Source organism: Sardina pilchardus, chromosome 6, assembly GCF_963854185.1.
Source record: "Sardina pilchardus chromosome 6, fSarPil1.1, whole genome shotgun sequence".
In the NCBI taxonomy this organism is placed as follows: Eukaryota; Metazoa; Chordata; class Actinopteri; order Clupeiformes; family Clupeidae; genus Sardina; species Sardina pilchardus.
The window spans coordinates 33,226,061-33,251,823 of NC_084999.1; the positions used below are offsets into that span (position 1 = coordinate 33,226,061).

Sequence of the window (25,763 nt, forward strand, 5' to 3'; positions counted from 1 at the left end):
ATTTGAAAATGATTTCCTATGTCAAAAAAAGAGACCATATGCCATCCAAGATTCTGTTTTCTCTTCTGGGTGTTTTTCTTGGACTTGTTAAAGAATTATGGCACGCGGTCCAAAAGGGCCAGTCACTACATCTACTCCCACATTGGCTCCTGCGTCTGGAATTCAAACAGCATTTCACAAAATCCAGCGCTGCTTCGGCATGTTCCCCACGTAGCACAGATGAATGCCGTATTTGTTTGTAAATCTACGAGGGGGGAAAAATCGGAATGTTTCAAGGCCGACACTAAAGGGGAAGAAGTGGATATATTACATTCCAGACCGTCTTGCTCTGTTGGCCATTCAAAATGTTGAAATATGTGGGATTGCTACGAGTTTTGCAAGACTGCTTAAATGGGACATTCATTTTTGACTTGCGGTTGCTCTTGGACCACAGAATTGGACTCTTGAGGCACTTTCCACAATCACTCCTCAAGTCCCAGTTCTGTGTCCAGGAGTGCAATTGGACTTGTTTGTATATGCAAAATAATAACCCTTTAAAGCAATTTTGTTGAACGTTGTAGATTTATTTTTCTTCTTGTCATCCTCTCTGCAGGAATCCAAATAGGTTCTCTTTCAAAAACAACACAGAGTTTTCGAGTGTCCTTGTTAGGAACCCTGACATAATGTGTGCTAATATATTTGACCATACTGCCCCACATTAAGGAATTCAGAAATTGATTTTTCATCTTTATGTATAAATATTTCCTCTTTTTAAAAAGAGACTAAACAAGCTTGTACTTGTATTTTACCTGACCTATTGTTGCCATTTGTGTCTGTAACTTGCTACTTTACCATGGCTAATATTTCAGACCCGGGAAGGCCAGGAAAATATTTGCTTGGCCTCACTTTGAGAATAAATAACAAGGCTTTGTGTGGGGGTGGGTTCAGGCCAAGACAATAAAAGCAGATAGTAGTGCCAGGATGACTTTTTAGAAACATCTGTCCCTGCAGGCTTCCCCTCTCTGCTCACATCATGCAGGTATGGTTAGAGAGTGCAGGGGTTGGGCTGCTTTTCGCTCTTTTGTTGCTGGTAGCCAGTCTCTTCAAACAGAGAGGATATCAGAAGAATGACCATGAGCCCAAAGGTAAGATTTTGGCATCGCTATAGTTGAAATCATTATGCACTTAACCATATTCCAAGAATTTGTTTCAGATGTGTTGTTCATGCTTTCGTTTATTTGATCTCATGAGTCTGCAATGATACTGTGGTGTTACATATGTGTCAGTCGCCTAGTCTTCTTTAAAACTCAGACCTACTCCTAAAGTTTGTTCTAGCTCTTGAATCCATAAAAAGCATTCATAATGATATCCTTTGTTACTATGATTGTGTGGATAAAGTGGATGGATGGATGGATGGATGGATAAATTGTGTCACTTGTGTCTGTGTGTCACTCTGCTGCTACTGAGCCGAGACCTCTCCCCTCCGTGTGCCCCAGGCTGTTTACAGTCTCCCCCTCTATCTGCAACTCTTCCTGGCCCTCCTTCTGTTCCTCTCCTTGGCAACATGTTGGAGCTCATGCAAGAGCACCTGCCTAGTCACCTGACAACTTTGGCACGTCGCTATGGGAACATCTATCGCCTCAAATTTGGCAACAACAGTAAAATTCCATCATTTTATATCTTAGTTTATGGTGGCAAATGGGATTTCTAAACATATATATGCCTCACTTCAGAATTGAGAACAATCTTTGTTTTTGATGCAGCCATGGTGGTCCTAAGTGGAAGTGACACCATTAGAGAGGCTCTGGTGAAGAAATGGACAGACTTTGCTGGGAGACCACATTCTTTCACAGGTGCTGTGCCTCTTGTCCATGTTCATTTGGTAATATCAACATATCAGTAGCTAATGGACGGTTCCTTTGTGACGGAGCACTTCCCTGGTCTCCTCCTGCTGTCCTCTCCTCAGGTGACATTGTGTCTGGCGGAGGCTGCTCCATCTCCCTGGGTGACTACAGTGATGAGTGGAAGCTGCACCGGCGCCTGGTGCACAGTGCCCTGCAGCGCTGCACCACTGAGTCTCTTCACTCCCTCATTCAGCAGCAGGCCCTCCAGCTAAGAAAAGTACACCTCACACACCAAAACAACACAAAGACAGCATCCTAGAGGCTAACTGCCAGAGGGGATTCAACTATACCCACATAGCCTAGCAGGAGCTACACAAGCAACTGAGCTGCAGTTCAAGTCAAAGTCAAATGTAGTGCTAAAGTCGCTTCCTCTTTTCTTTGACATCCAGGTGCTGCTAGAATATAATGAAACTGCAGTTGACCTCTCTGAGGATTTCACTGTTGCAGCCAGTAATGTTATTACTACTCTCGCCTTTGGGAAACAGGTTAGTGTATGACATACCCTCACAGTTAAGACACACAATACTGAACAAAGTACAAATATGGCCAGAATGTGTACATATAGTATTGACATAATGATAACCTGATCTGATCAGCACACAGATCATTTGAATTAGGTTTCAGGTCTATAGGTGTACCATCACCTCAGAGTTCCATGTGTGTTGTTGCACGTTCTCAGAGATGTTCTCACGCTGTTCTTCTATGTTAGTACAACAAGACTTCACCTGAGCTGCAGCGTCTCCACGGCTGCCTGAATGAGATCGTGGCACTGTGGGGCTCTTCATGGATCTCAGCGCTGGACTCCTTCCCTATTCTCCGAGTCTGTATCCCACCCATTCCATCCTTATATACGCTCTTCACTGACCACATGCTCTCTTATTATTCCACATTGCTGTCATGTAGACTCAGTCATCTCATTTAGCAGTCAGTCTTACTGTGGAGGTTTAGTATAAACACAACAGGTGTGTCTGCATGCTTCAGGAGCATCATCTTTACCGTAATCATTTTCTCTTTGTGGTAAATCAGAAACTGCCGAATCCTCCTTTCTCACGTCTCCTGAAAGAAGTGTCAAGGAGAGATGACATCATTCGGACATACTTGGACGAACTCAAGGTTGCAACCGAGAGATTGATGAACCATACTATTACTATGTGTATAAAAAAACAGTATCAGATATCTATTTGTGTGTGTGTGTTTGTTTGTGTATAGATGTGTATGTGTGTGTGTGTGTGTGTGTGTGTGTGTATGCTATCAGGAGGAAGATGATGCCATAAAAGAAAGGGGTGCTCTTACCGCCTTTCTGAGGAGGCAGGAGAAGACTGATGGAGAGTCTCAGAGGTCGGTAAGTTGTTATGGCCCCACTGTGAAACCGGCACTCCACAGAAATGGTCACTTCTTCTCTAAAGTCTGTTGCTCTAAAGTATAAAACACCTCTAGCTCTGTCGTGAGTATGACAATTATGGTCCAACTCTCTTAGCATTACTGAGTTGGTGTTGGTGGCTATGTTCATTCTCCACAGACACTTACGGACACTCATGTGCACATGACCACAGTTGATCTGCTTATTGGTGGGACGGAGACCACAGCGGCCTGGCTGAGCTGGACTGTGGCTTTCCTCCTCCACAGACCAGAGGTACCACACCATCAACAGATACACACAACACATCACCACCACCAATCTACAATATACCAATTTAAAAAGAGTATTGTAGTATGATTTGCAGCTTTTACATATAGATTAGATGGGCTAAGCTAAGCCAAAGCACATTAAGGTGGAGGCATCTTTTTTTGTACCGTGGTGTGGCCTATGGAGACAGGTATCCTTCACTTTAGCTGGGGTGCATCTCTGCCGCCTTTTGCCAGATCCAACACAGAGTTCACGCGGAGATGTGCTCGGTGCTGGAGGCCCGCTACCCAGACTACAAGGACCGGCACCGGCTGCCTCACCTGTCTGCTCTCATCAGCGAGGTGCTCCGCCTGAGGCCTGTGGCCCCGCTGGCTGTGCCTCATAGAGCCATCAGGAACAGCAGGTGAGTCTACGGGCGCTTATCTCACTGTGTGTGTATAGAGCCATCAGGAACAGCAGGTGAGTCTACGGGCGCTTATCTCACTGTGTGTGTATAGAGCCATCAGGAACAGCAGGTGAGTCTACGGGCGCTTATCTCACTGTGTGCCTCATAGAGCCATCAGGAATAGCAGGTCAGTCTACAGTCGCTTATCTCACTGTGTGTGTAAAGAGGTGCTACAGCGGAGGGGAATAGAAATATATACAGATAGAGTGACATTCATGAGTCTACATTAATTTCATAGAGCCAAGGTGGAACTGGGGAAAGATAAGGAACTTAACTTGCACATGTCTACATTGTCTTTCTGTGTGTACTACAGTTCCCTACCACACTTGTTGCTGTTACTATTGGAAGATGAGTCATTATAATGCAGAGAGCTCTCTATCTGTTTACAGCATTGCAGGGTATTTCATACCAAAAGACACAGTGATCATTCCTAACCTTTTTGGAGCCCACCATGATCCTTCAGTATGGAGAGACCCTTTCAGCTTCAAACCAGGTTTCATTACGAATTATGTGTTTACAGTAACTACACCCACATAGATAAGCCTTTGGCAGTCACGCTAACAGCCTTCTCCGTTTCAGAGCGCTTTTTAGAGGCTGATGGAGCGTTGCTTCGTTCCCTTCTGCCGTTCAGTGGAGGAGCTCGGTTGTGCCTGGGAGAGTCTGTGGCGAAGATGGAGCTCTTCCTGTTTACTGCTTACCTGCTGCGAGATTTTGAACTTCATCCTGGCGATAAGGAACGTCTGCCCGACCTAAAAGGAGTGGCCAGTGTGGTGCTGAAGGCCAAGCCATTCAAAGTCGTTGCTCGCCCAAGGGCATAGACACTTTGTCAATTCAATTTCATGTAGAAATCACTGTAGCTTTGGGTTATGGCTAACTGTTTTGGGGTGGGAGACAGATGATATTTTCGATAGGTTGTTAAGCTAACACTACATCATGCATTTATTTGTTGGACTCATTGCTCCACAGTCATGTGCTGCTGGATTGAATGTGTCTGTATGACTGAACAGAAACAGGTTGTAAATAAATTGTTAGGCCTACTGTAAGCTTATGTGCCGTTTTTTCTCATTTTAACAAGAATGGGATGGGATGTATAATGTCTGATAATGTAATGGTGATATGTAAATCTGTCATCAATCATGATTCTCAGTTATGCACATTTTACATAACAATTATGATCATTTTCTCGTTGGTCAACAAGTGTCCTTACATGAACAGAAGTTTCATTGAATTTTCTATAAATGGGTTTCATCTGGTCCCTTTCCACAGATGTAGAAAATCACATAGATTATGAATGCAAACTGCATGGTGATTGATTAACCCACATGTGGAAAGGGACCTAGGGAAACCCATGAGATAGGCTGCATTTTGAGGAATACTATACTGTTATGTTTTTGTATTGCTTATAGCCCCCTCTAGATGGCGCAAAATCTCCAAGATTCTTGATGCGAACTGTTATCAGAGACGTTGCCGTTATCCAATCGCAGCTCAGAACAGAAGTCGTACTACTTCCTGTATTTATTAGTTGCCGCACAACGTTGTCTCTCTCCTCCTCTTCAGTTGTGTGTATGTTGATTTATTTTAATTTTTGAAAGTTTTTCACAGTTTGTGAAGTATAGACCTCAGCGTTTAACGTATGCGTGGTAACCTAACAAGGTAGTAGGCTAAACGTGGTTGTAGTGTTTAGGCTAAACAACAGCTAACTTAAAGTGAGAAAGGCTACCTTGTTGTTTACGTCAACGTTATAACATGTTGATTTTTATATTTAGGGGCGTATTTCCGTTATGTTAAGATAGATCAGGATTCTCATGCAAAGATAATGCATGACCACTTCCTAACTGTTGGGAACATCGCCCTATGTCTCGTCGCCCTGCTCAACGCTCAAAGGCTATTCAAGGTGACTAGAAACTATACAAACTTTAAATCGTTTGCAATGTAGGCCTACTCCATAAAAGCCAACTATCATCACATCAATTCATCTTCTGTGCATTAGGCCTATGTAGTTGTAAATGTTGTAAAAGTTATACATTTTTCCACATCTCTGATTGCCTACGCCACTTGACAGCATAGGCTACCACTTATCATGCTTTAGATAAGATTCAGGGCAGCTCGGCCTAGACCTTCATGGGATAAAAAGATCTTAGACTTGCTCATGTATCACAGTTGTATGGTATTTCAAAACAAAATGACATTTCTGCAGGTTCACAGAGCTCCAGCTGTTGGATTTTTCCTTGTGGCTTGTTCAGCTGGACTGTCTGCGCTTCCCAGCAGCCCACTGTTAGTGTCTGTGCGGGAGGACCTTCAATGGGTTGCAGAGGTACTGGGCCCAGCCATGGTCGCCTTTGGCTTCCTCTGGCTAAGTGATGACCATTCCACAGCATACGTGCTTCTGACTGGCTCGGCACTTCTCTCCACACTCACGGACTGGCTGTCTCGAGATGGGTTGACCGTGATGTCCCGCTGCATGGCCCTGTCGTCCCTCTCTTGCTCCCTCACCGTGTGTCTCTTTGCGGGGAACATATTAGGGGTATTAGGAAGTGTGGCCTTAAGTTTGCCCGCCATTGTGGCTCTCAACAGCACCAGTCCTCTCGTGTCTCCTGAGGCTGCTGGGGGTGTGCTGAAGTCTGTTTTGATTGGCACTACCACTCTAGGCTGCTGGTCCATCAGGCAGTCACTAGAAAAATACTTTCAGGACCTGCAGGGCTGGGACAGAAATAACATACTTACTTGAATAACCCATTTGAGTGCATTATTAGTGCATGCAAATTACCATTGTAAAGTGTGCTTGGTTTGTTGATTGATAATACCATATTGTTCATATTTAGAATATGAAAGGATCTAACTTGACTCATATGATGCACTGTTTTACCCCAGTAACTTCCTTTTCTTGCACATATCAATATGTATTATCTCAGTATGTAATGTATATTTATAATGACACTTAATAAAATAGATTGAAGTTATGAAAACAAACGTAGGCTCATACATAAAGTGAGACAATGGTACTGTATTTTGGCATTGGCATACCGAAAAGTAGAGAAAAAGCCATTCATTCTCGTAGGGAACTGTATGGAGCACAGAACTTTCCTTTGTTTCCTTTGTTTCTGAACTATGAATATGTTTTGTCAGCCTACTTGCATACAACACATATTATGTTCTTCTTTGCTGTGTTAGTTAGTTCCAGTAAGCCTGTGTCTATTTCAGTGACGTTCTTATATTAACAACAGTGCTGCAGTATTCAATTATTTTGTTATTGTTCATTTATATGAACAAATTATTTAGATAATAATTATTATTTAATTAAATAATTACTGACAACACATATTTTACAGAACTAGCCTTTTGACAGGCTTTGTCACTGTGATACAGAAGTTCCAAATTTCAGTCTCTGATGACTTGCTTTGTAGCAGTGTGCGTTGCTCCACCTCTTAACAGGGAAAATAGACACTAAGTACAAATGCAGGCTACTGTACATTGGAAGTAGTCTGGCTGTCCACTTCCCTAAACTACTGGCATGGCAGGTGTACCTGCAGCAGAGGTCAGGTGTAGCCTGTAAATATTGTTGCCATTGACATACAAATTTGTACATATAGCTCAGCAAGTCTCTCTGGTAGTCCGTACGAATCTCATTATCCATGCCATTGGAGCAGAGTTGCACCAATCACATCGATGTATCTGATACAGGCGGGCCAAAGCCGAGTTAAACTGACCTCAAGAGAACTGCTACATCGAAATCCGGAATCAGTCATTAAACGTTGGTCGTAGTGTTATCCAATTGTATGCAGTGATATTTTTAAATGCATGCTTGGTGCCACCCCTTGAGTTGGGCCATATTCATTACTCATAGCCAGACACTAAATCTTTCTATATTTGGGTCTGGATTTCCAGGCTAATGTGTTACAGTAAATCACCAGAGATTATTTCTAGGATAGGCCTACATCAGAGGAAATGAAAAGATTGTTGTCTGGGCCCTAGCCGTGGCGCAACTGGCTGGGGCACCTGCACCGCATGCCGGCGACCCGGGTTCGATTCCCGCCCCGAGGTCCTTTCCGGATCCCACCCCGACTCTCTCACCAATTCGCTTCCTGTCTCTCTCTCTCTACTGTCCTGTCAAAATTAAAGGCACAAAAGCCAAAAAAATATACTTAAAAAAAAAAAAAAGAAAAGATTGTTGTCTGACTGTTGTTGATGTTTTGCCGTGACTGGTGAGTCTAATAGCGCGAGTCTGAGATGTCAAGTCTGTGAGATGAGTAGAGTGTTTACATTTGGTTCATCATAGGGGCCCATGTGTTTGTGAAAAGCCTGCAGCAGCACTCGCTCTTTCAAGAATGAATTATAACAAGGGAAGTTTCCAAAGCATATGGGATGTCCTCGATGTTGGTGTTGATTGATATCATGGGACTATAATTAGGCAGGCAGACCACCAGATAAGCCATGATCTGCTGTCATCACCTGGCCTGACTGTGACACACACGAGCCTGACCTAGCTCAGCCCACGTGTCATGATGCCTCTCTTGAGAGCGAGCGCTCAGCTGGGAGACAGGAAGGTGTGAGCCCAGCCCAGGGCTCATCAGCAGGGCAGGAAAGGGCTTGGGGAGGGAAGGGCTTCCTCCTACCTGTGGAGCACACCGTGCCGTTCCGACCAGCCCCCCCTCCCTGAGCGTGGAGAAGAATGGAATGTCAGAGCCGTTGTTCTTGGCACAGGCTGCCGTAGGGAAACAAGTGACGTAAGTGGCCACGGTGGGGCATGAGGGTGGCTTCCTCCTCTGCTGCTCTCCAGCAACTCCCCCTTTTATGAGGAAAAAGTGAGCTGCACACTGCGAGGCTCCACAATAAATACACAAAGCTGGAAAAAGCAGCAAGCACGAGCGATAGTGGAAGATGTGGGGATGCTTGGAACCATATCAAACACCTGGAGCTCAGTATGTAGCCTAGCCAGTGTAGTCTTGTGTTTTTTATTAGGTTAACAATAGCCTATTTTGCCCAATAGGAATTTGTGCCCTCTGTGATGATTGGACAGCTTCAGAGATGATTGACAGTTTTTTTCCTCAGGTGTTGTATTCATCATGAGAATGAAAGAGACTTATGACGGGAAAACTCCTTTGGACCTCTCGAGTGTATGTGTATGTGTTACTTACTATTCATTTGAGACAAATGATTCTATCCATACAGCATTATTTCCGAGACCCAAGTGGGGTTGAAAATATAGCTCAGCCAGCGTTGCTTCTCAAAGGATTCCACTGTAGTTCCAGCAATTAAAAAACACAGTGGAAACTGGGATCCCTCTGTGGGATTTATGGGAGAGAGAATGGGAAGGATCAGCAGATGGGTCTTGTGTTGAAACCAAAGAAATGGTTGTGTTAGGATTACACTGGGAGCAGGCCCCCATGCTCTTTTAAACTGACACTTAAATGCCTAATTGGATACAGACATCTTTGCACATGGGTTCTCTCTGACTAATCCCCCTCCCCTCTCTTTTTCTCACTTGCACACATATGTCCGGCAGGAAGCACATTGTTTAAAAAGGGAAACTTTTTCTTGATGTGCGAATAGATTGCTGGCTCATTTGAACTGATGTGCTCCCTGAGGTAAGAGCTCTCTTTGCTCATGCATGCAGGTGTTTTTTTAATGACCCAAATCACAAATATTACTGTAGTGTGTTTTGGGGTAACAATGTGTCAACTAAGACTTACCGGCGTATTAAGTTAGCATAAGAAGTTATATGAATAGCTTATTCATTATACAAAATCATTCTGGCTTTAGTGTGCTTTGAGTACATGCTCGGGATGGGGTTTGCAATTAAGGAACTGATTGACAGAATTAGTGTACAGTGGTCCTAATACAAGCACAAGATTAATTGTACATGTCCATGGACAATTCATATTAATAATAATGGCTCAATAACTAGCCAAACATCCTGGCTCTGGACTTCAAATCTTAAAGGTTTTTTTTTATTACTTTTCTCATTGTAAAGACCAACACTGAGTGATACAGGCTATATATGTCTGTAGGCATAATTGGTTACCACTCATGCTAGACTTTACAGTGCACTCTACACTATGTATAATGAAATTGACCGTGAAATCGTTTTCATATACATTTCAATCAGGGAACAGACAACTGTGAAATGAGCGGTCACACTTCTCAGTAATAGGTCAGATTGTCATGAAATGCTTTCAAGCAACTTGTGTGCAGCCCCTTAAACTTGCCATTAACTTGATCTATCAATGTTACTAATTATAAGCCCATCTCCGCTTCTCAGTCTGCTAGAGAAAATGTGTTGGTGCAGATGTCTGGAACATGTTGGGATTCCAGCAGAAGAATAATATTTAGTTATTATGCAGTTTAGTTATGGTGATTTTGATTCCATTGGTCTGTCCTAATTTCTAGACAGTGGTAGTGGGTTTTTTCTCTAGACAGTAGAGGCAGTGGGTTGTTCATTCTGAGATGGCATTGAAGGGATTTGTCACAGCTGTTTATTCTGTTTCGCTGGTTCCATGTAGTCTCTTGCTTACTGTATGTGCGGTGTGCTTCAAGTCTCTGTTCTTTGGCTATTTTTTACTGTATCTTATCTGTACCTCCTTCACAAAGTATGACACCTGGTTACAGTGCTCCCATGTCTCCACTGAGTCATTGGGATCCATTGAGGACTCAGGTTGAGTGCAGGCCATTGACCTCAGAACATCTTCCTCTAGGAGGTCACTGATAGTACTCACTTTCATTCTCTCTCTCTCTCTCTATCTCTCTCTCTCTCTTGGTCTGTATACAGTCACATCTTCCTCCCTCTCTCACACATATGCATCAAGCAATCCTTGTATTTGTTTTTGAGTGGCCAACTTCTGATGTTTTTGCAAACACCCTCTATTTCAGTTATTTTATAATGAAGTTGAACTAGAACTTGTAATGAATGAATGAATGAAATGTCATTGCTGATCAGGATAAAATAATAACTACTAAGAAGTTGCTGTTCTGGTGTGTAGATACATTGTGAACTGCATGTGCAGCCAAGATTATTTTAGCACACGGTTCATAGCACAGGATATCACTCATTTTTTATAAATGTGAAACTCGCTGTGGTCTCATCCAAGCCGTGAACCTGCCACCATCCTGTAGGATTTTTCTGATGGATGGTGTCCATAACTCTGGAAGTGCACACTACCATCTTTGATTGAGTTAATTCCACCTGTAATCTGTCCTTGCACTGGGAGAGCCCGGGATGGTGTGACGGGAGGTAACGGGGTGAGAGGGGAGGTGGAGAGATCGGAGAGGAAGACTAGAGTGTTGCTGCGCTCTGGGACTTCCCCACACGCTGCAGCATGCAAAGCACAATTAGAGGAAGCCCTTCGGATGGGGGATTCCATTGAGTTCCGCCGCCCAGCTTTAGCATACGTTCCCTCAGTCAAACTTGAATTTCCTAATTTGCAAATTGAAAGTTCAATATGGCGCAAGGGTGTGGGATTCGGAAGAGCAATGCAGCTAATACAGGGGCAAGATTTGTCTTTGAGTGGTGAGGCTGGTCTCTCTGAAATGATTCAGAGGAAATGTCTATGGCTAATGGAAGGTGGAAGTGTCCTTGTTAAGTGATTTTACAGCTGAGTTAGTCCTCACGTATGAGTGTCGCTGAAGTATTCAGGAGAGTCTGTTCCCCAAAATAAGATCCACACTTGCAGCATGCTGCCCTTGATGAGCAAAAAGTCATAGAATTGAATTGCCTTTCATTAAAATAAAGATGCAGGGCTGTCTGTTTAAGGATGTTGGGTAGTGAAAGGGTTATAGGGGAAAGGTGAGCTTTCACTTAAGCACAATTTACACCTCATGAATAACACTTGGCTTGTACAGTACACTCAAGCAGATTGACCTTGACACACTGTTGCTAAATTGCCCTCTTCATGGGATGGGTCATATCTAAACCAGCTGCCAGTTGCCTGGACACAAGAATAAGTTTGCGTTCCTTTATGGTGTTGTTTGAAGTTTAATGTCTTCGTCGTACTCATCATTATTTGTTGTGATGAGACTGAGGAGGAAGTGTGGTGGTGAATGCGGTAATACTTCCATATTTGAGCTTTGGGCAGATGTGTCCCTACCTGGTGCCAAAAGTGAGCGAAGCGAAGCTGCTTGAGCTCTCTGGCCACCTTGTTCTGCTTTACAAGGCGAACGCAGCCAAGCTTGCGGCTTCTCCTTAGTTCAGCTCAATTAAGCAGCCTGTCGCACTCACTGCAGTCTGGTGCTACATTCCGTTTCTCCTCCATACATCTGGTGTCGTCTAATGAAAGCACAACGAGTAGGCTATCGCTCTCTCTCCCTCCGTCCAGGGCCAAGATGATCCGATCTGATTCCTGAACACTGAACACACACACTGGACCTCTCACCATTATTTAGATGACTCAGTAGTCATCTCATGATAAGATCACTGAGGCATGATTTACCCACATTAGACTCAGCCAGACAGAAAACAATTGGAGGCACAATAGGACTCACTGGACCCAAGCGCAAGCTTGTAGTAATGGCAGCTATGACACAAATATTGTATTAATGCATGCATGCAAACACCTGATGGACTAGCAGTGGCACACAGATACAGTGGCCTAGCTGCATCAGAAAAGTATGTAGATGGATGATTTTTTTGCAGAGACATTTTAAAATGTAATCGAGGAAAGTTGTGATGGTCTGATATGTATGGTCCATAGAAAAGGTTTGTAGTGTGTCCTGTAATCTCACTATAATAAACAGGATATGCACAAGATTCAAACCGTTTCACACAGTCACATGTGCTATTGTTTATGTGGTCCAACTCTATGAAACTGTTCTCTTTTCCTGTTTTATGAGGGCCATTGGAACCGTTTTTGTGTTGGGAACATTTTGTCTATGCCCCATTGTAGTATGACATCACCTCAGAACCTGTCCAAGTTCTGAAGGGTATGGATCAACTATGCAGCATGTGACTTGCTGGGGAAACGATGAGCTCATCTCTCTTGTGGAGCTTAGATTACTCATGTTCCTATTCGGCCAGATTATGCCGGTCAGGTCAAAGTGATGGGCAGGAAAATATGACCAGGAAGGTTGAGAAGACCTCCCTTTCCATTTGACCCTCACAGGTGTTTTACAATGTAGTGATTGAGATTTTCTTTATGTGAACTTTTCTAGAGGATTTAAGGTCTCCTCTGAAAAACAAAGGCCAAGACCGACAATGAGTCTGATGAGAGAATAAAAGCCTTGGCATATAGATTCTATACGGTCTGACTGGACTAGAGGAAGGTCAACTTTTCCCACCCCAGCTATTTCAGTTGGTCAGCAGCTGATTTCATGGACAGCTGTTTACATCCCACCAGCAGAGGTCAGTGAAGGGCCATGATGGCAGTTTGACCAGGGAGTGTAGGCCTCTCTGTAGACCCATATGAGGCTTGACCTCTCTTCAGTGGGTGACCGGGTTTACTGTGAATCACGTGAACTGTCTTGTGCTCACCATTTCACTCGTGAAATAAATGTAGACTGTTTAAGATGTCATTCTGTAACCATTGCAGTAAAAGACCATGCTTAAATCTCATGTTATGCATTATTGCTTATGTAAAAAAAATAAAAATGGGAGAGGGCAGCTGCTGTCAGTAGTTTAATCATATTTTATACCAACTTCATAAATGGTAACATAGCAAGGTCGTGCTGTATATATCCAGACGTCTTCACTCACTGAAAGATCCATGCCCCATGTCTTGGCTGTTGCGCAACATGTCTTCAAGTGATCAGATTCCTCTGTATGGGGTGTCTCCTTCCACATTTCCATGTTTGTTTTTGTCCCTGTGACCTTTTTGCTGACCACAACACCCTGTGCATTCAGTGGCTGTCCTTATCAGGCATCTTTATATGGTCAGTCCCTCCGTAGCGTTTTTATTTGATTAATACACTTATATATTTATCTTTATACACAAAATGCTTATTTTTATTCATCTAATCAGTATGGCTGTTAATGTGTAAAAAAAAAAAAAAACAATCAACGAAAACTATGTTTGATGCAATATACCATATGAAGCATGCAAGAAATTGCATTAGAACTTCACCCATTAACTTTTCTTATACTCCTCTGCTGAACTTTGAGAGCCGTGTAGCATGTATTGACATGAAATTGAAAACAGGTATGAACCTTTTTACTGTCAGTCAGCAAAACATATCTGTGCCCTAGTCTCTAATTAATGACAAATTATCAGCTTGAAGTTTTAATGACCACATGTCTCCATCGAAGAGTCTCTAGTATTTACTGCAAGTGAGTTTTTGAACTTGTTCCAGCCATATAGACAGCCAAATATCTCTGATATCAACCTCATATCAGAGACCTGTCGCTAGAACGTGTAGCTTATTCCATTAAACTCATTGGGCATCAAAGTTTAGAGCATTAATATGAGCATGATTGATTAGAGTCTGGCTGATTGCTTTGACCTTGTTTGTAGGAAGACATTCAATTCTGTGTGACTTTTACTTTTAAGAGGATCCTCCTCGGGTTTCAAAACAACTGCCCCCAGCTCAGCCTGTCCTCAGGTCTTGTGAGGGTGGAGAGCGGCCCTCTGCATGGCAGCGCCAGCTAAATTTACTGCGTGGCAGCTGCAGCGGGTAAATATAGCTCGCAGGTGGCCCTGAGAGGCCTGCCTCCCTGGCCGACGCACAGTCAAGTGGCACGAGTGCTAGGCCAAAACAATGCAGGCCAGGCCAGCCCAGCCCAGCTCCACAGATTGTCAAATTCAGGTTCAACCTTGGCGGGCGGAACAGGGACACAGACTAATCTGCTTAGCAACCATCTATCTTTTTGATTTAGAGTGCCAATTGGAGAAATAATGATATCTACCATTACATTAGTTATCTTTTTTCTAGTATGCGCTATAAAAATGTGTGTGTGTTTGTGTGTGTGTGTGTGTGTGTGTGTGTGTGTGTGTGTGTGTGTGTGTGTGTGTGTGTGAGATTGTTAGGAAGCAGTTCGTCCATAACATTTTGCATTGTGCATTGTGGTGTGTTTGCAGCAGGAAGATTGCAGTCATCATTTCCACAGTGCCTCTCTCAACCTGCCACCTTCCACTAGACTACTATTTGCCGGTTTACTCCAGCAACCCCTGGGCCCTCCTCCTAAAATTGGATCTTCTTAGCCTAGAGCCACGGGATAGTGGCCTTCTTACCCACTTTCTCATGAAAGCTCACCACCTGGTTGGTGCCAATTTGGGGAGCAGCTTGTTTTTGTTTTGGTTGGTGGCTCTTGGTCTGAGTGGTGGACAGTGAGCAGTGCAAGTGAGGATTACACTCAGTGACTACGTTTACATGCACTTCAGTATCCCGGTTATTAGGCTTATCCTGGTTTTGATCATATTCGGAATGTGGTGTTTCATGAACACAGAGAAACTATTATTATGATGATATATCCCGGTTATCAACATTAGAGGGTTTTTAGCACACCTTGTCCCTGTTTCTTATGCAATTGGACATTTGCATTAGAAACTGGGATAAGGTGTTTACATGGAACAGTATACTAGTTTCTTTATGAGTACTCCACCTAGCATAACCACTCAAAACCGGGATAAGGGCTTATCTGGGGTTCCGAAATCAGGATATGTTTACATGCACAAAATAATAGAAAACCAGGATGCTCAAATATCATGATCGGAACAGAAATACTGAAGTGTATGTAAACACAGTCCCATGTAACCAGTGTCCTTGGCTTTAGCAGTGCCTTGTCATACAGGTTGTAAAACCAATTATTAGATTTGGATCTGCTCAAATGTACACTTACTGATGGGTATATGACATTACTAATATCATTGCTCCTCAGGGCCTACTCTTTCCAGATGGTTCTCTATGTGGTTAAACCTACTGGAAAAACAATCGAGAAGCCAATCAACCAAGGTCATGGTATGTTGCTCCTAGCATGTGATGCCTTTCCTGAGTTGGACTGCCATTGCGTGATGTTTACAGGGCTTCCTCGTAAACATGTTCTAGTCTCTTCTCTCGCTCCCTCCTGCTGCCTGCTGCCCAGTGATGTCACCCTTTGTGTAATCCTCCCAATTAAGACTCCTGTTTGATGGCAGTGGCTGCGGGACATTTCCAGGAATGCAGACCCAGGCACGTTGCTATTAATCATGGCAGCATCCATCCATGGGCTCTTCAGATTCCTCAGGGATTCATTGAGGCGATTTACCTTCAAATACTGCTGCACAGAAGTATCCACATTTTGACACTTCATAATAATAATCAAAGGGGGGTTATTTTGTATATAATGTGGTTTTAGATCAAAGCGCTATGACAGACACCGGAGAGACATGAGAATAAATAGTACAGCCCAAAGAAAAAAACAGGTTGGGTCCCATTTAGAAGGCAGTGCCACTATTTTTACAACCTGGCAGAGGTAGTCCCATACGGCTGACTCTCCTTTCACTTGCCCATTGTGTAAAAGGATTAGGCCACACAGGAGAGGTGACCGCCAGCCAGAGGGAAGCCATCAGACTTGGGTGCAAGGCCTCAAGGGTTTAGCCTGCAGTTGTAGAGTTGCAGAGTGAAGCTGAATCTATTGGGTGTTTCTGGGTTAGTACTGCTGACTAATAATATGTGAGAATAAACTATATTTAACTTAATTCGTTTTGCTATGTGTTATTGTTGACGTCCTGAGATTTGTGATTTAGGGCAAATGATGAAGCTGTTCCTTGAGTTTGTTTAGTAGTTCAGCCTTTTCTTGACTCACTGCTCTTTCTTGACTCACTGCTCAGAATTAAGCCTTCATGACCTTAAATAACTCTCACCTTGGCTGTATGTACATGTGCCTGCCATTGCTGGAGATTGCTGTAGAACCAGGTTCAACTCAAACGTTTCCAACGCTGATAATTGATTCGTATGTGTAGCAATACTTTCCCCTTTCCAAAGTCATCCACTCATGATGAGAATAGACTTGTTATGACCTAGATCTGATGGATTATTTGGTAAGCATATTGATGAAGGTAACTGTAAGCTAGCCTATAGGAAAGTCATTTAATCCTTTCAGGTGAATGGTGAACCAACCAAAGGAGTTTTACTAACATTGCCTAGAGTGGGCCAAGAAAATGTTTTTGGTATTTTTTAGAGAATGTGCACTCATTTTAGTAAATACGGTCTCATTTTATAAATTGTGTGCATAATATAATATATTGTGCTAATTCTACTGCATAGTTATTTGGTTTTTACTAAATTGTGTTTCCATTTTATTTGATTGTGGGATCAATTTAGTCAACTGTGCAAAATTTTGCTATATTGTGCACACATTTTACTGTCGTGCACACAAGTTTCTGAATAGTGCACTGATTTTACAGAAATGAAAACGAGAGCACAATTTAGTAAAATTACCGCATAATGTAATTAAACGTGCACGTTTTAGTAAATGAAATAGGCTAGTTTGCACAATTTGCTAAATTGAGAGCGCAATTTAGTAAAATGAGCGCTATATTCAGAGAAATGTGTGCACAATTTAGTCAAATGAGCGCAGGTTTTCTGGTTATACAACATCAACAATGACTCCTGCAAGGTTCCGTAAACAATGACCAAGGGTTCTTATTTTTTGTGGGCACAATGACACATGAGTGTATTTTGAATGAAGCACGCCAGGAATGGACATTTGCAGGGCTATGCATCTGGATATACTTAAAGTGACAAGCCATTAGTAGCTGTCACTACATGTATGGAGAGTAGGCTACATTTGGTGAAGAATGCATTCTTTTCTTTGACACTTCTCCTTGTCATTTGGCATGCAAATGTTTTCAGTTAGAGTATTTGTATAGACAAATACTGTATGTGGGCCGTCAAGGTTACAAATAGGTCTAGCTGCTACCTCCCTCTGTGAACAGTAGCCTGTGATTATTGTATTACTATTGTATTACTCAACTATGGATTTATCACATGACATTCACGTTTTGAATTGAAGTAGAATATATTATTGGCGTTACCAAAGAATGACTATCTTCACGGTGGCTTACAACGTTACCTATTTGGCTCAGTTGCTGGTCTATTTTTATAGTGGGGCCAGAGAGAGGGAGGGGCTGCTCTACTCGCAGCCTAAGAGCATTAAGTGTGCATTTGTTTGTGACATTAGCGGTTGAGTGCTGTCAGTGTCATATGGCAAGCCAAGGCAGCTTCAACTGGTTCAGAGCAGAGACTGTTATTAGTATTAACCATAGCGTCCGTTTACAGGGCGCTATTCCTTCTAGAGACTTGTGCGTAATACTGAACGGAGCTCAGCTCTACACCGAGGTAAGAGTCACACGAGTTCGAAGAGCACTCAATGACCAGCGGTTGTTGGGAGGATTTGAGGATATTCCCGCATGGTTCCGTTAGATATGTCGGTGCTTAGATAAATGTGCGGACATTTGACGCGGTGCACATTTAGTGTTTGGTAAGTGACTCGGCTCGTCTATGGAATATAAGTAGCCTAGGCTACGTCGCGGTTGAGTTCATTTAGAACTTGATGTAACGCTGTTTTTTTCCCACCTGCGATGAGAACATGTGTCTGAGAAGTTTGCACAGGTGAGCGATAGGTAGCGTAGGCTACTCTCAGCTTGCGTTTAGGCTGCTTCTGGAACGTCATGTTGGAGACCTCTCATTACTGACGGACTGACAAACTGGACGTTCTGGAAAAGTCCGCTTGCTTTCATATGCTATTATTGTGCAGGCCAAATTTTAAAATGTTCAAATTTCCGTTGGTATTAAACTTGTTTTTGTGATCGCTACTGCAACATCTACTGATTAGGGCTTACGGCATGATAAATCACACATTTAAGTTTTGTTGTGATTGACACTTGTCCCCAGAGGCATATCACAGTAAATATCATGTTGCTGCCTCTGACAGAGAGAGAGCCGTTGGGCTTTTCCTTAACATAGGCCTACTGTCTTTTGTTACATATCGATTAAAACGTGCACGTTATCAGCATAGCCCAGACATACAACATACAAAAATAAATCGCATATTTGAAAGATTGTTTAGGATTAAAATCTGTTGCATGCACACCCATCCTCAACTGGATTTTCTATGTCTGCTCTTCACAGTATTGTATCCCAGCCTTGTTGATGGAGTTCTTGCAAAGGAGTGGAGATTACTGCCACGCCCAACATCTCATCGCATAGGTCGCAGGGCAGAATGCCCATCTCTGCCCTTTGAATGCCCAAAGTGATAGCAGCCTGCCGTCCACACCGCTGTCTTTCTGACCGGCGATCACAAAGCAGACCAATGGGGTAAGGAGAGACGGGGGATCCAGGACAGTGTCACCCAACTGCGAGCACTCTACTCCCCGCCGACCCTCCGCTCAGTCTGCCACGGCTGACCGCTGCAGAGACCAGCCGCACTCTGGTCCTGCTCAGGCTGCTGACTGCTGGGGGGCTGATGGTCTGAGGGCTCTCTCTGTTGGCTCTCAGAGGCTGCTGGCTGGAGAACATTGCAGGGCTGTGATAGCGTGGAGGAGGACTCGGCTGCTTGCTTGCACACGGAGGGGTCTTGGGGGGCTCGGTGGAGGCTGGCCCGGCCTGGGTGCGCGTTTCTCCAGGAAGTGAGCTTCAGGGCTTGGCCAGGATGAACCGGCCGGCCCCCGTCGAGCTCTGCTACAAAAACATGCGTTTTCTCATCACGCACAACCCCACCAATGCCACCCTCAGCACGTTCATTGAGGTGAGATGCTCATTGACATGCACACAGGATGAACGTACATAACTTACCAGCAATGTCAGTCCTAGCCCTATACTCAGAACTGATGTGTTGTGATTTTAGTACTTTGTCATGACATGAAAAGCATGTCCATCATATTGTTGAGGTAATCTTAAATGTTGTCCAGTCATATGTGTAGCACACATTTTATTTGTAATTGTAATAATTGTATTTTAAAAGTCTAACTTTTGCAAATGACAAGCATACACTAGCTCAGGAACTGCTGAATGACCTTCGGTGACCTAAGAACATGTCGGTGTGTTTACTTTGTGCTCTCTGTTTTGCAGGACTTGAAGAAGTATGGCGCAACGACAGTTGTGCGAGTGTGTGAGGTCACCTATGACAAGACACCCCTGGAGAAGGATGGGATTACAGTGATGGTAAAGGACTGCCCACCCACAAGTTCCCACCACTGACCAGAGGAGCCTCCAACATGATTTGTGGCTTTTTGACTGGACGTTTTAAACAGTTGCTAAGGTCCTGAGATTTGATCTGCCTCAGTAAAGCTCTGGCGACCTAGATATGGAGAGATTTGGAATTGAATTAGTTTTGGTTGATGAGGTGGCTTCTATAGCCCATCTTCTCTGCTCTCTGATGAGGAAGTGCATGCATGTTTCATGAAGGTGTCCGCACATAGATGCTTATTTCTTGGAAGCATGTGATTCCCTTTGCTGCATCTGAAATGACCCTCTCGTTATTGTCCAGGAAACCTCAGGTGGATGCTTCACAAGCATGTGCACATTTCTCTGTGATACGGGCTCTTTCGTCAGAATGATGTCGTTTCCATGGTGAGGGATTATGATAGCTTTTTGGTTTCCAGGGATTTGATTGCAGCAGCTGAAGCTCTGACATGGCGTCCCCTTTTGATGTCGATGAAGAAGCTGGCCCTCAGGAGTAAGCAGTGCTAGTGGGAGATGACCCTCAGGACATGTCCCTCCCCGTGTCCCCCTGTTACTGCTCCCGCTCTGTGTCCACCAGTCACATGTGTTTTCAATTTGGCATGTCAACATTTCCCCGTTGCCATGGGGGCTGGAGTGTTTGACAAGGGGGCTTGGCCACTCCCCTCCATACTATAGGCTGTCGAACTCTTCACCATCTAGTGTTAAGGGCATGTCAGAGGCTATTGGACATTTGGTTGATGGTTAAGAGAGAGCTAAGTAAGGTTTGTGTTGGTGTCCCACAGTATGTATTGGGCTCACTGATTGGGCTGACATTAACACAAACTATTTGGCAGTAATGCCAGAAGTTGACATTTTGTAGTAGGGTGGAGAGGGTGACGGGCAACTCTTAAGACTTAGTCATGGCTTCAGCTGCCATGCTGTCTGTGTGTGCCATGTTGACAACTGAGCTTACAGTTTCATTCATAGTCTTGCCTTAAATAAACAACCAAGTTGCCAGCTTGGCCTCTTTAATGCAGTTCACTTGGGCACCCGGGGTGCCACCCGTGGCTTTACCTGGCAGTGAAGACCATCACATAAGGACCATGTGACTCTTGGGGAAACTCCACTGATCTCTGAGACCAGAGACCTGAGATCTCTGAACGTTCTAGTTTGGCAGCTGTTATCTTTGGACACTGAGAATTGTTTAGCCATGCTGGGCATGAGTAAAAAGTGTTGACTGCTGAGCTAATGTTTTTCAATGTGTGCAGCCAGTCACACCGTCCGCTGAACAGCACAGATAGAAGAGAAATAAGGAGTAAGTGATAGTAAGTGTTTGTTGACTGGAAACAGGTGCAGCCATCGTCAGACCACTCTAGTGCTAAGTTGCCGGATGTACAGTAAATGGAAATATGTATCTCAATGAACGTCCACTGACATTTGACACATTTAGACCACGGCAGCACTGCAGTCACCCAGCTGACGATAGTGCAGACTCCACATGTCTTAGAGGGGCCTCTTGGAATTAATAGCTTACGGTGAACATTCCAGACAGGAGCAAGGCGTGTTAACCTCTTAGTGGATTTAAATGTTATATTTAACCTGCAGAGATTCTTGACTGCTTTGGCTGGAGGAGACGGCTCTTACGATGGTTGTTTGTGGCTCATCTTTGCCTAATTAAGGAAGAGATTTAGCACGTGGGGTTTCTGAATGAACAGAGTAGTAGACTGGTTACTAGATATGTTGTTGAAATACTTTGTGTAACTTCAATGATATTGCTGCGTTGAATTATCATTGTGATATACCACAGTGACAACCTACTGTTAAAAATCCACGAGTTAGTAGTAAATGGGGTCAGGTCTGTTGAAAGTAAGCTGTCACTGCATATACAGAAACTCCAGCATTTAATTAAATCAGCATTGTATGACACAGTATTTAACTTTGGGGCAGGACTGTCCTCATATGTCTCATGGAAGTGCAACATTGTGATGTTTGGTTGCCATTTTATTATGTTGCACCACTACTTTGACATGCAGAGGAATGGGTGAGAATGCAGATGGTGACAGTGTCCAAGCTAGGTCTGCTAGTACTGTTACCATGGTAATGGCCTGAGGTTCTTGAGAAGCACATGATCTGTCTCAGGCGGTTTTCATTTGCACACCTGCATATTAACTCATATACTCATGCGTCAAAAACACATGCATGTGTGCACACACATGCCCGCAAACACACTATGCACTATTGGTTGAAATGGATCTCCTTTTAGGATGCAATTCCTTTGATGGATATAATTCTTAAAATGTTATATCGATCATTTAATGGTAAATAAGTACTGTATGTTAGTTGGTGAATTCAGGTGACTGTCAGAGACAAAGCAAATAAGCCATACATCATGACCAGGCTTAGGCTTGAGCCTCTTACACTCTTTTCACTTTTGAGATGAGGCAGGTGGACACAGCTGTTCACTTTCTCTGTCTCTTTTTTGCAGGATTGGCCCTTTGATGATGGTGCCCCACCACCTACTAAGATAGTGGATGACTGGTTGTCCTTGCTGAAGAACAAATTCTGTGAGGAGCCTGGCTGCTGTGTGGCGGTTCACTGTGTCGCTGGACTGGGTCGGTGAGTAGGCTCCCGTCGCACAACAAAACCTGACATGTATCTGTACACTTTAAACAGGGAAACATTGATATCCAGCCTTTTGAAAACTTGACAGCGCATATGTGGCATCCTGAAGTAAAGTGTCAGTGTTTCTCAGCTGAATGGCGCTGGTTGCCATGGGAAGGCATATCTGAGAGCTGCCGTAATATTTGTAAGGCTGGTAAGCCCCCCCAGTCCTTAGCGGTCGGTGTCCTCTGCCCGTGAAAATGTGACCAGACGGTCAGTAAGTAGGAGCTTTAAGATCCGATCAGGGTTGGCCTGTCCACTGGTAGTGTTAAGCTGAAGGCGTCCTTCCCTCCGTGGCCCCTCAGCCGACCCCTGACCCTGGCTTCCCTCTGATGGGTGAGGCACCAGACTCTCTGACGTACTTCTGGGCCTCCCCAGAGAATGCTTGACAAGGTGCCAGTGTTTGTTTTAGCCAGTTCAGTTTGTTTTCGTATTTAAATGGAGAGATCATACTGGCCCTCTGGTGCCCTCAAAAAAGCATTTCAAGTGGGGGATGAATGGCTGTCTTTGGAGGTCACATCCAAAGAGCCACTTGCTGTGCTCAAGTCCATGACGGTACACCCATAAAGCACAGTTTCTCATGCTGTATCTCCATGCATTCTTTTTAATCCTAAGAGTTGAAGAAGCTGAAGTTTGCTTGAGCCCTATGCCATTTTGTACTTCACTGCCCTGCCTGTGTGCTGCTTCTTACATTATGCATAAAATTCAGCATATGCTCTTTGAATATAAGCCAAGACAATGGCAGAAAATAGTTTCCAGGGTAAAAACGGTGTATTTACGCTAGATAATCTAGCACATCATCCATCAAGCATCTCATATTAAGGACAAACTACCCATCATTTTGAAGACTTGGAGAATTTTATAGAGATATGGTAGATGGACAAGATATGCGTTTTGGAGAAGACCTCTAGGACATGGTGCTCTTGGATCATCTATTTGCTTTGATGATTGTAAGGAGGGGTCTTCTGGCTATAGATCATGTGGATGACTGAGAACACTTGTATTAGTGTTTGTTCTCATGTTGTGGGACAGCCCAAGCTTAAACAAGTCAGCAAGGCTAACTTGACTGATACCAGGCGACCGTTTCTCAACATCAGCATTGTCATGAATACAGTATGTTGATGGTGGCACACTCTGTGAGTGCTGAAGTATAGACACTAAGAGATTAGTCCCCATTAGATACATCGGGCAGAGCTGTATTGTGTCCAGTACAATCCTCTGAGACTTTTGGATGCATTTAAAGGGAGGTGAAAGCCATTCTAAATCCATTCCCAAATGCTTACACTAGGTGGTACGCTTGTTCAGGCGTCTTAAGTTATCCTGGAAAGCCTTTTCCTGGAAATGTTTTGCACGGGGGGAACATGGGCTGGTCTTTCTCAGCCGTGTGTCTCACAGCTCGTTCTGTTCCCTGCAGAGCGCCTGTACTGGTTGCCTTGGCACTGATCGAGAGCGGGATGCAGTACGAGGATGCCATACAGTTCATCAGACAGTGAGTCAATCTTGAAATTGCTCAAGAGATGGTGCTGGCTCCCACAACACCCCCCCCCCCCCCATCACTTGCTTTGTTTATTTATTTCTAACCTTTTATGGGGCGTGTAGAAAGTCACACTAAGACCATTTTCATACACACTGAGCCCATAATAAGATAAAGTGTATTTGAAGTCATACTTTTAGTTACATGGGTACTGTTCTTTGTTTGTGCCCACAGGAGGCGCCGAGGAGCCATCAATAGCAAACAGCTGACGTATTTAGAGAAGTACAGGTCCAAGCAGAGACTGCGCTTCAAAGACCCACAAAACCACAAGAACAAATGCTCCATCATGTAATCCCAAGCCTTTCAACTAACACTGTGAAATGGACAGATGGCTAGGCCACAAAATCAATGCATTTTACTCCTTAATCAAAGGACTGACTGACAATCCTCGCTTTCACTGTGGGATACCTGATTCACTGGGACTTCTCAATCTCAGGGCTGCTACAGACAAGCAACCACAATGTATGAACTCAAGATTTTTTAATATAAAAAAGGATTTTACCCCCCCCCCCTCCCCCCGTTCTCTTTCAACTTCAGATCAATCACTGCACATTCTGATGGTTCACCCAGTCACCTCTGTCACTGCATTAGCCTTCTGAAAATCCTTTAAATTGGAGTCATGAAATCAAAGGACACTGAATGGTTATTTATATTTGTCTCAAGGCTCATTTTATGACTCATTTATGCCTGTCAATTATGCTTTGTCCTCCCATGTTTTTGTATGTAATTATGTTGTTTCACATTGCATGTCACACCCTCAGTCTCCTTTCCTCAGCACCACTGAAACAATAATAGGAGGATAATACCACAAAGGGTGGCTCGTCCTTTAACAGAGCCATATTTTTGTACATTGTGATAATATAATATTCTGGAAGGTGGGATGCCTCACCAGAGATGTGAAGGTGAGTTGGGATGAGTTTGTGATGATGGTGCTGAGAGGTGCTGATATTATCTCTGTATTCGGATGGCTTACCTTGTTTGTGTGTGTTTGTGTGTGTGCGTTAAGAGGAGCCTCACAATACTGTGAGGCTGGAATTGGACAACAACTTTCTCTGGGATTCTGCATATCAGTCTGACTTCTGAAATAAAGGCCACAGTGAATGAAATGGACTCAATAAAGTGCTTAAGATGTGATGCCATGTAGCATATGCACAAACATAACCCCTGAGCAGCCTCTTCATGTCACAGAAACAAAAGCCATGTGAAGCCATGAAGGATGATGCTTGTTTTGGATGATTTTAAAACTGATGTCCTTGTTTGGAGGTAACCCTAAAAACAAAACACATTGTTACCATAATGACCACAGCTTCTGTGTAAAAGCCATATGAAGTGTACTGTGACAACAATGAAATGTGTCATACAGTTTGTGCTTGGTTGTGAGCTAGTGTTGATCAACTGAAGTGAATACTGCCAAGCACTAAACACCTATGCATTAGAGAGATTCAGTTTGTGTGTCTTCTTTTGCAATTGAAGCTGGTTTCAGCTAGGTTTCAGTGCGGCAGACGGACTAATATCACTGTGCTGTTTTGAAAAGGTACTTAACATGAT

At 43.7% G+C, this 25,763-nt stretch overlaps 3 protein-coding genes across 6 annotated transcripts; all 3 read left to right on the forward strand.

The window, feature by feature from the left end:
- Window positions 1-977: 977 nt before the first annotated feature.
- LOC134082195 (steroid 21-hydroxylase) lies at window positions 978-4,773 on the forward strand. The gene is made up of 12 exons (XM_062537842.1): window positions 978-1,124; window positions 1,476-1,637; window positions 1,743-1,832; window positions 1,946-2,100; window positions 2,273-2,368; window positions 2,593-2,703; window positions 2,910-2,996; window positions 3,139-3,225; window positions 3,403-3,516; window positions 3,747-3,913; window positions 4,345-4,448; window positions 4,535-4,773. The coding sequence occupies exons 1-12, from the start codon at window positions 1,013-1,015 to the stop codon at window positions 4,771-4,773; spliced, it is 1,524 nt and encodes a 507-aa protein (XP_062393826.1). The 5' UTR covers window positions 978-1,012.
- A 689-nt stretch (window positions 4,774-5,462) lies between these two features.
- Window positions 5,463-6,916, forward strand: LOC134082196 (transmembrane protein 276-like). Of its 2 annotated transcripts, XM_062537844.1 has the most exons (3): window positions 5,472-5,518; window positions 5,722-5,849; window positions 6,153-6,916. In XM_062537844.1, exons 2-3 carry the CDS (start codon window positions 5,772-5,774, stop codon window positions 6,681-6,683), a joined length of 609 nt encoding a protein of 202 aa, XP_062393828.1. In that variant the 5' UTR covers window positions 5,472-5,518; window positions 5,722-5,771; the 3' UTR covers window positions 6,684-6,916. The 2 variants fall into 2 exon arrangements, with proteins under 2 accessions (XP_062393827.1, XP_062393828.1); XM_062537843.1 differs by having other exon boundaries at window positions 5,463-5,849.
- Window positions 6,917-18,050: 11,134 nt separating this feature from the next.
- LOC134083308 (protein tyrosine phosphatase type IVA 3-like) lies at window positions 18,051-25,321 on the forward strand. Of its 3 annotated transcripts, none has more exons than XM_062539578.1 (6): window positions 18,051-18,196; window positions 18,989-19,604; window positions 19,928-20,020; window positions 22,506-22,636; window positions 24,096-24,170; window positions 24,390-25,321. In XM_062539578.1, exons 2-6 carry the CDS (start codon window positions 19,509-19,511, stop codon window positions 24,505-24,507), a joined length of 513 nt encoding a protein of 170 aa, XP_062395562.1. In that variant the 5' UTR covers window positions 18,051-18,196; window positions 18,989-19,508; the 3' UTR covers window positions 24,508-25,321. The 3 variants fall into 3 exon arrangements, with proteins under 3 accessions (XP_062395562.1, XP_062395563.1, XP_062395564.1); XM_062539579.1 differs by lacking the exon at window positions 18,051-18,196 and adding an exon at window positions 18,209-18,338; XM_062539580.1 differs by lacking the exon at window positions 18,051-18,196 and adding an exon at window positions 18,336-18,469.
- Window positions 25,322-25,763: the final 442 nt, after the last annotated feature.

Bases quoted from the DNA above. Each gene is read 5' to 3' on its own strand.
- LOC134082195 (XM_062537842.1), top strand. From the start codon at position 1,013: ATGCAGGTATGGTTAGAGAGTGCAGGGGTTGGGCTGCTTTTCGCTCTT. The intron at 1,638-1,742 runs GTAAAATTCCAT...TTTTTGATGCAG, and splicing joins CCTCAAATTTGGCAACAACA to CCATGGTGGTCCTAAGTGGA. The intron at 4,449-4,534 runs GTTTCATTACGA...TCTCCGTTTCAG, and splicing joins CCCTTTCAGCTTCAAACCAG to AGCGCTTTTTAGAGGCTGAT.
- LOC134083308 (XM_062539578.1), top strand. From the start codon at position 19,509: ATGAACCGGCCGGCCCCCGTCGAGCTCTGCTACAAAAACATGCGTTTT. The intron at 19,605-19,927 runs GTGAGATGCTCA...TCTGTTTTGCAG, and splicing joins CCCTCAGCACGTTCATTGAG to GACTTGAAGAAGTATGGCGC. The intron at 24,171-24,389 runs GTGAGTCAATCT...TTGTGCCCACAG, and splicing joins GCCATACAGTTCATCAGACA to GAGGCGCCGAGGAGCCATCA.
- LOC134082196 (XM_062537843.1), top strand. From the start codon at position 5,772: ATGCATGACCACTTCCTAACTGTTGGGAACATCGCCCTATGTCTCGTC. The intron at 5,850-6,152 runs GTGACTAGAAAC...ACATTTCTGCAG, and splicing joins ACGCTCAAAGGCTATTCAAG to GTTCACAGAGCTCCAGCTGT.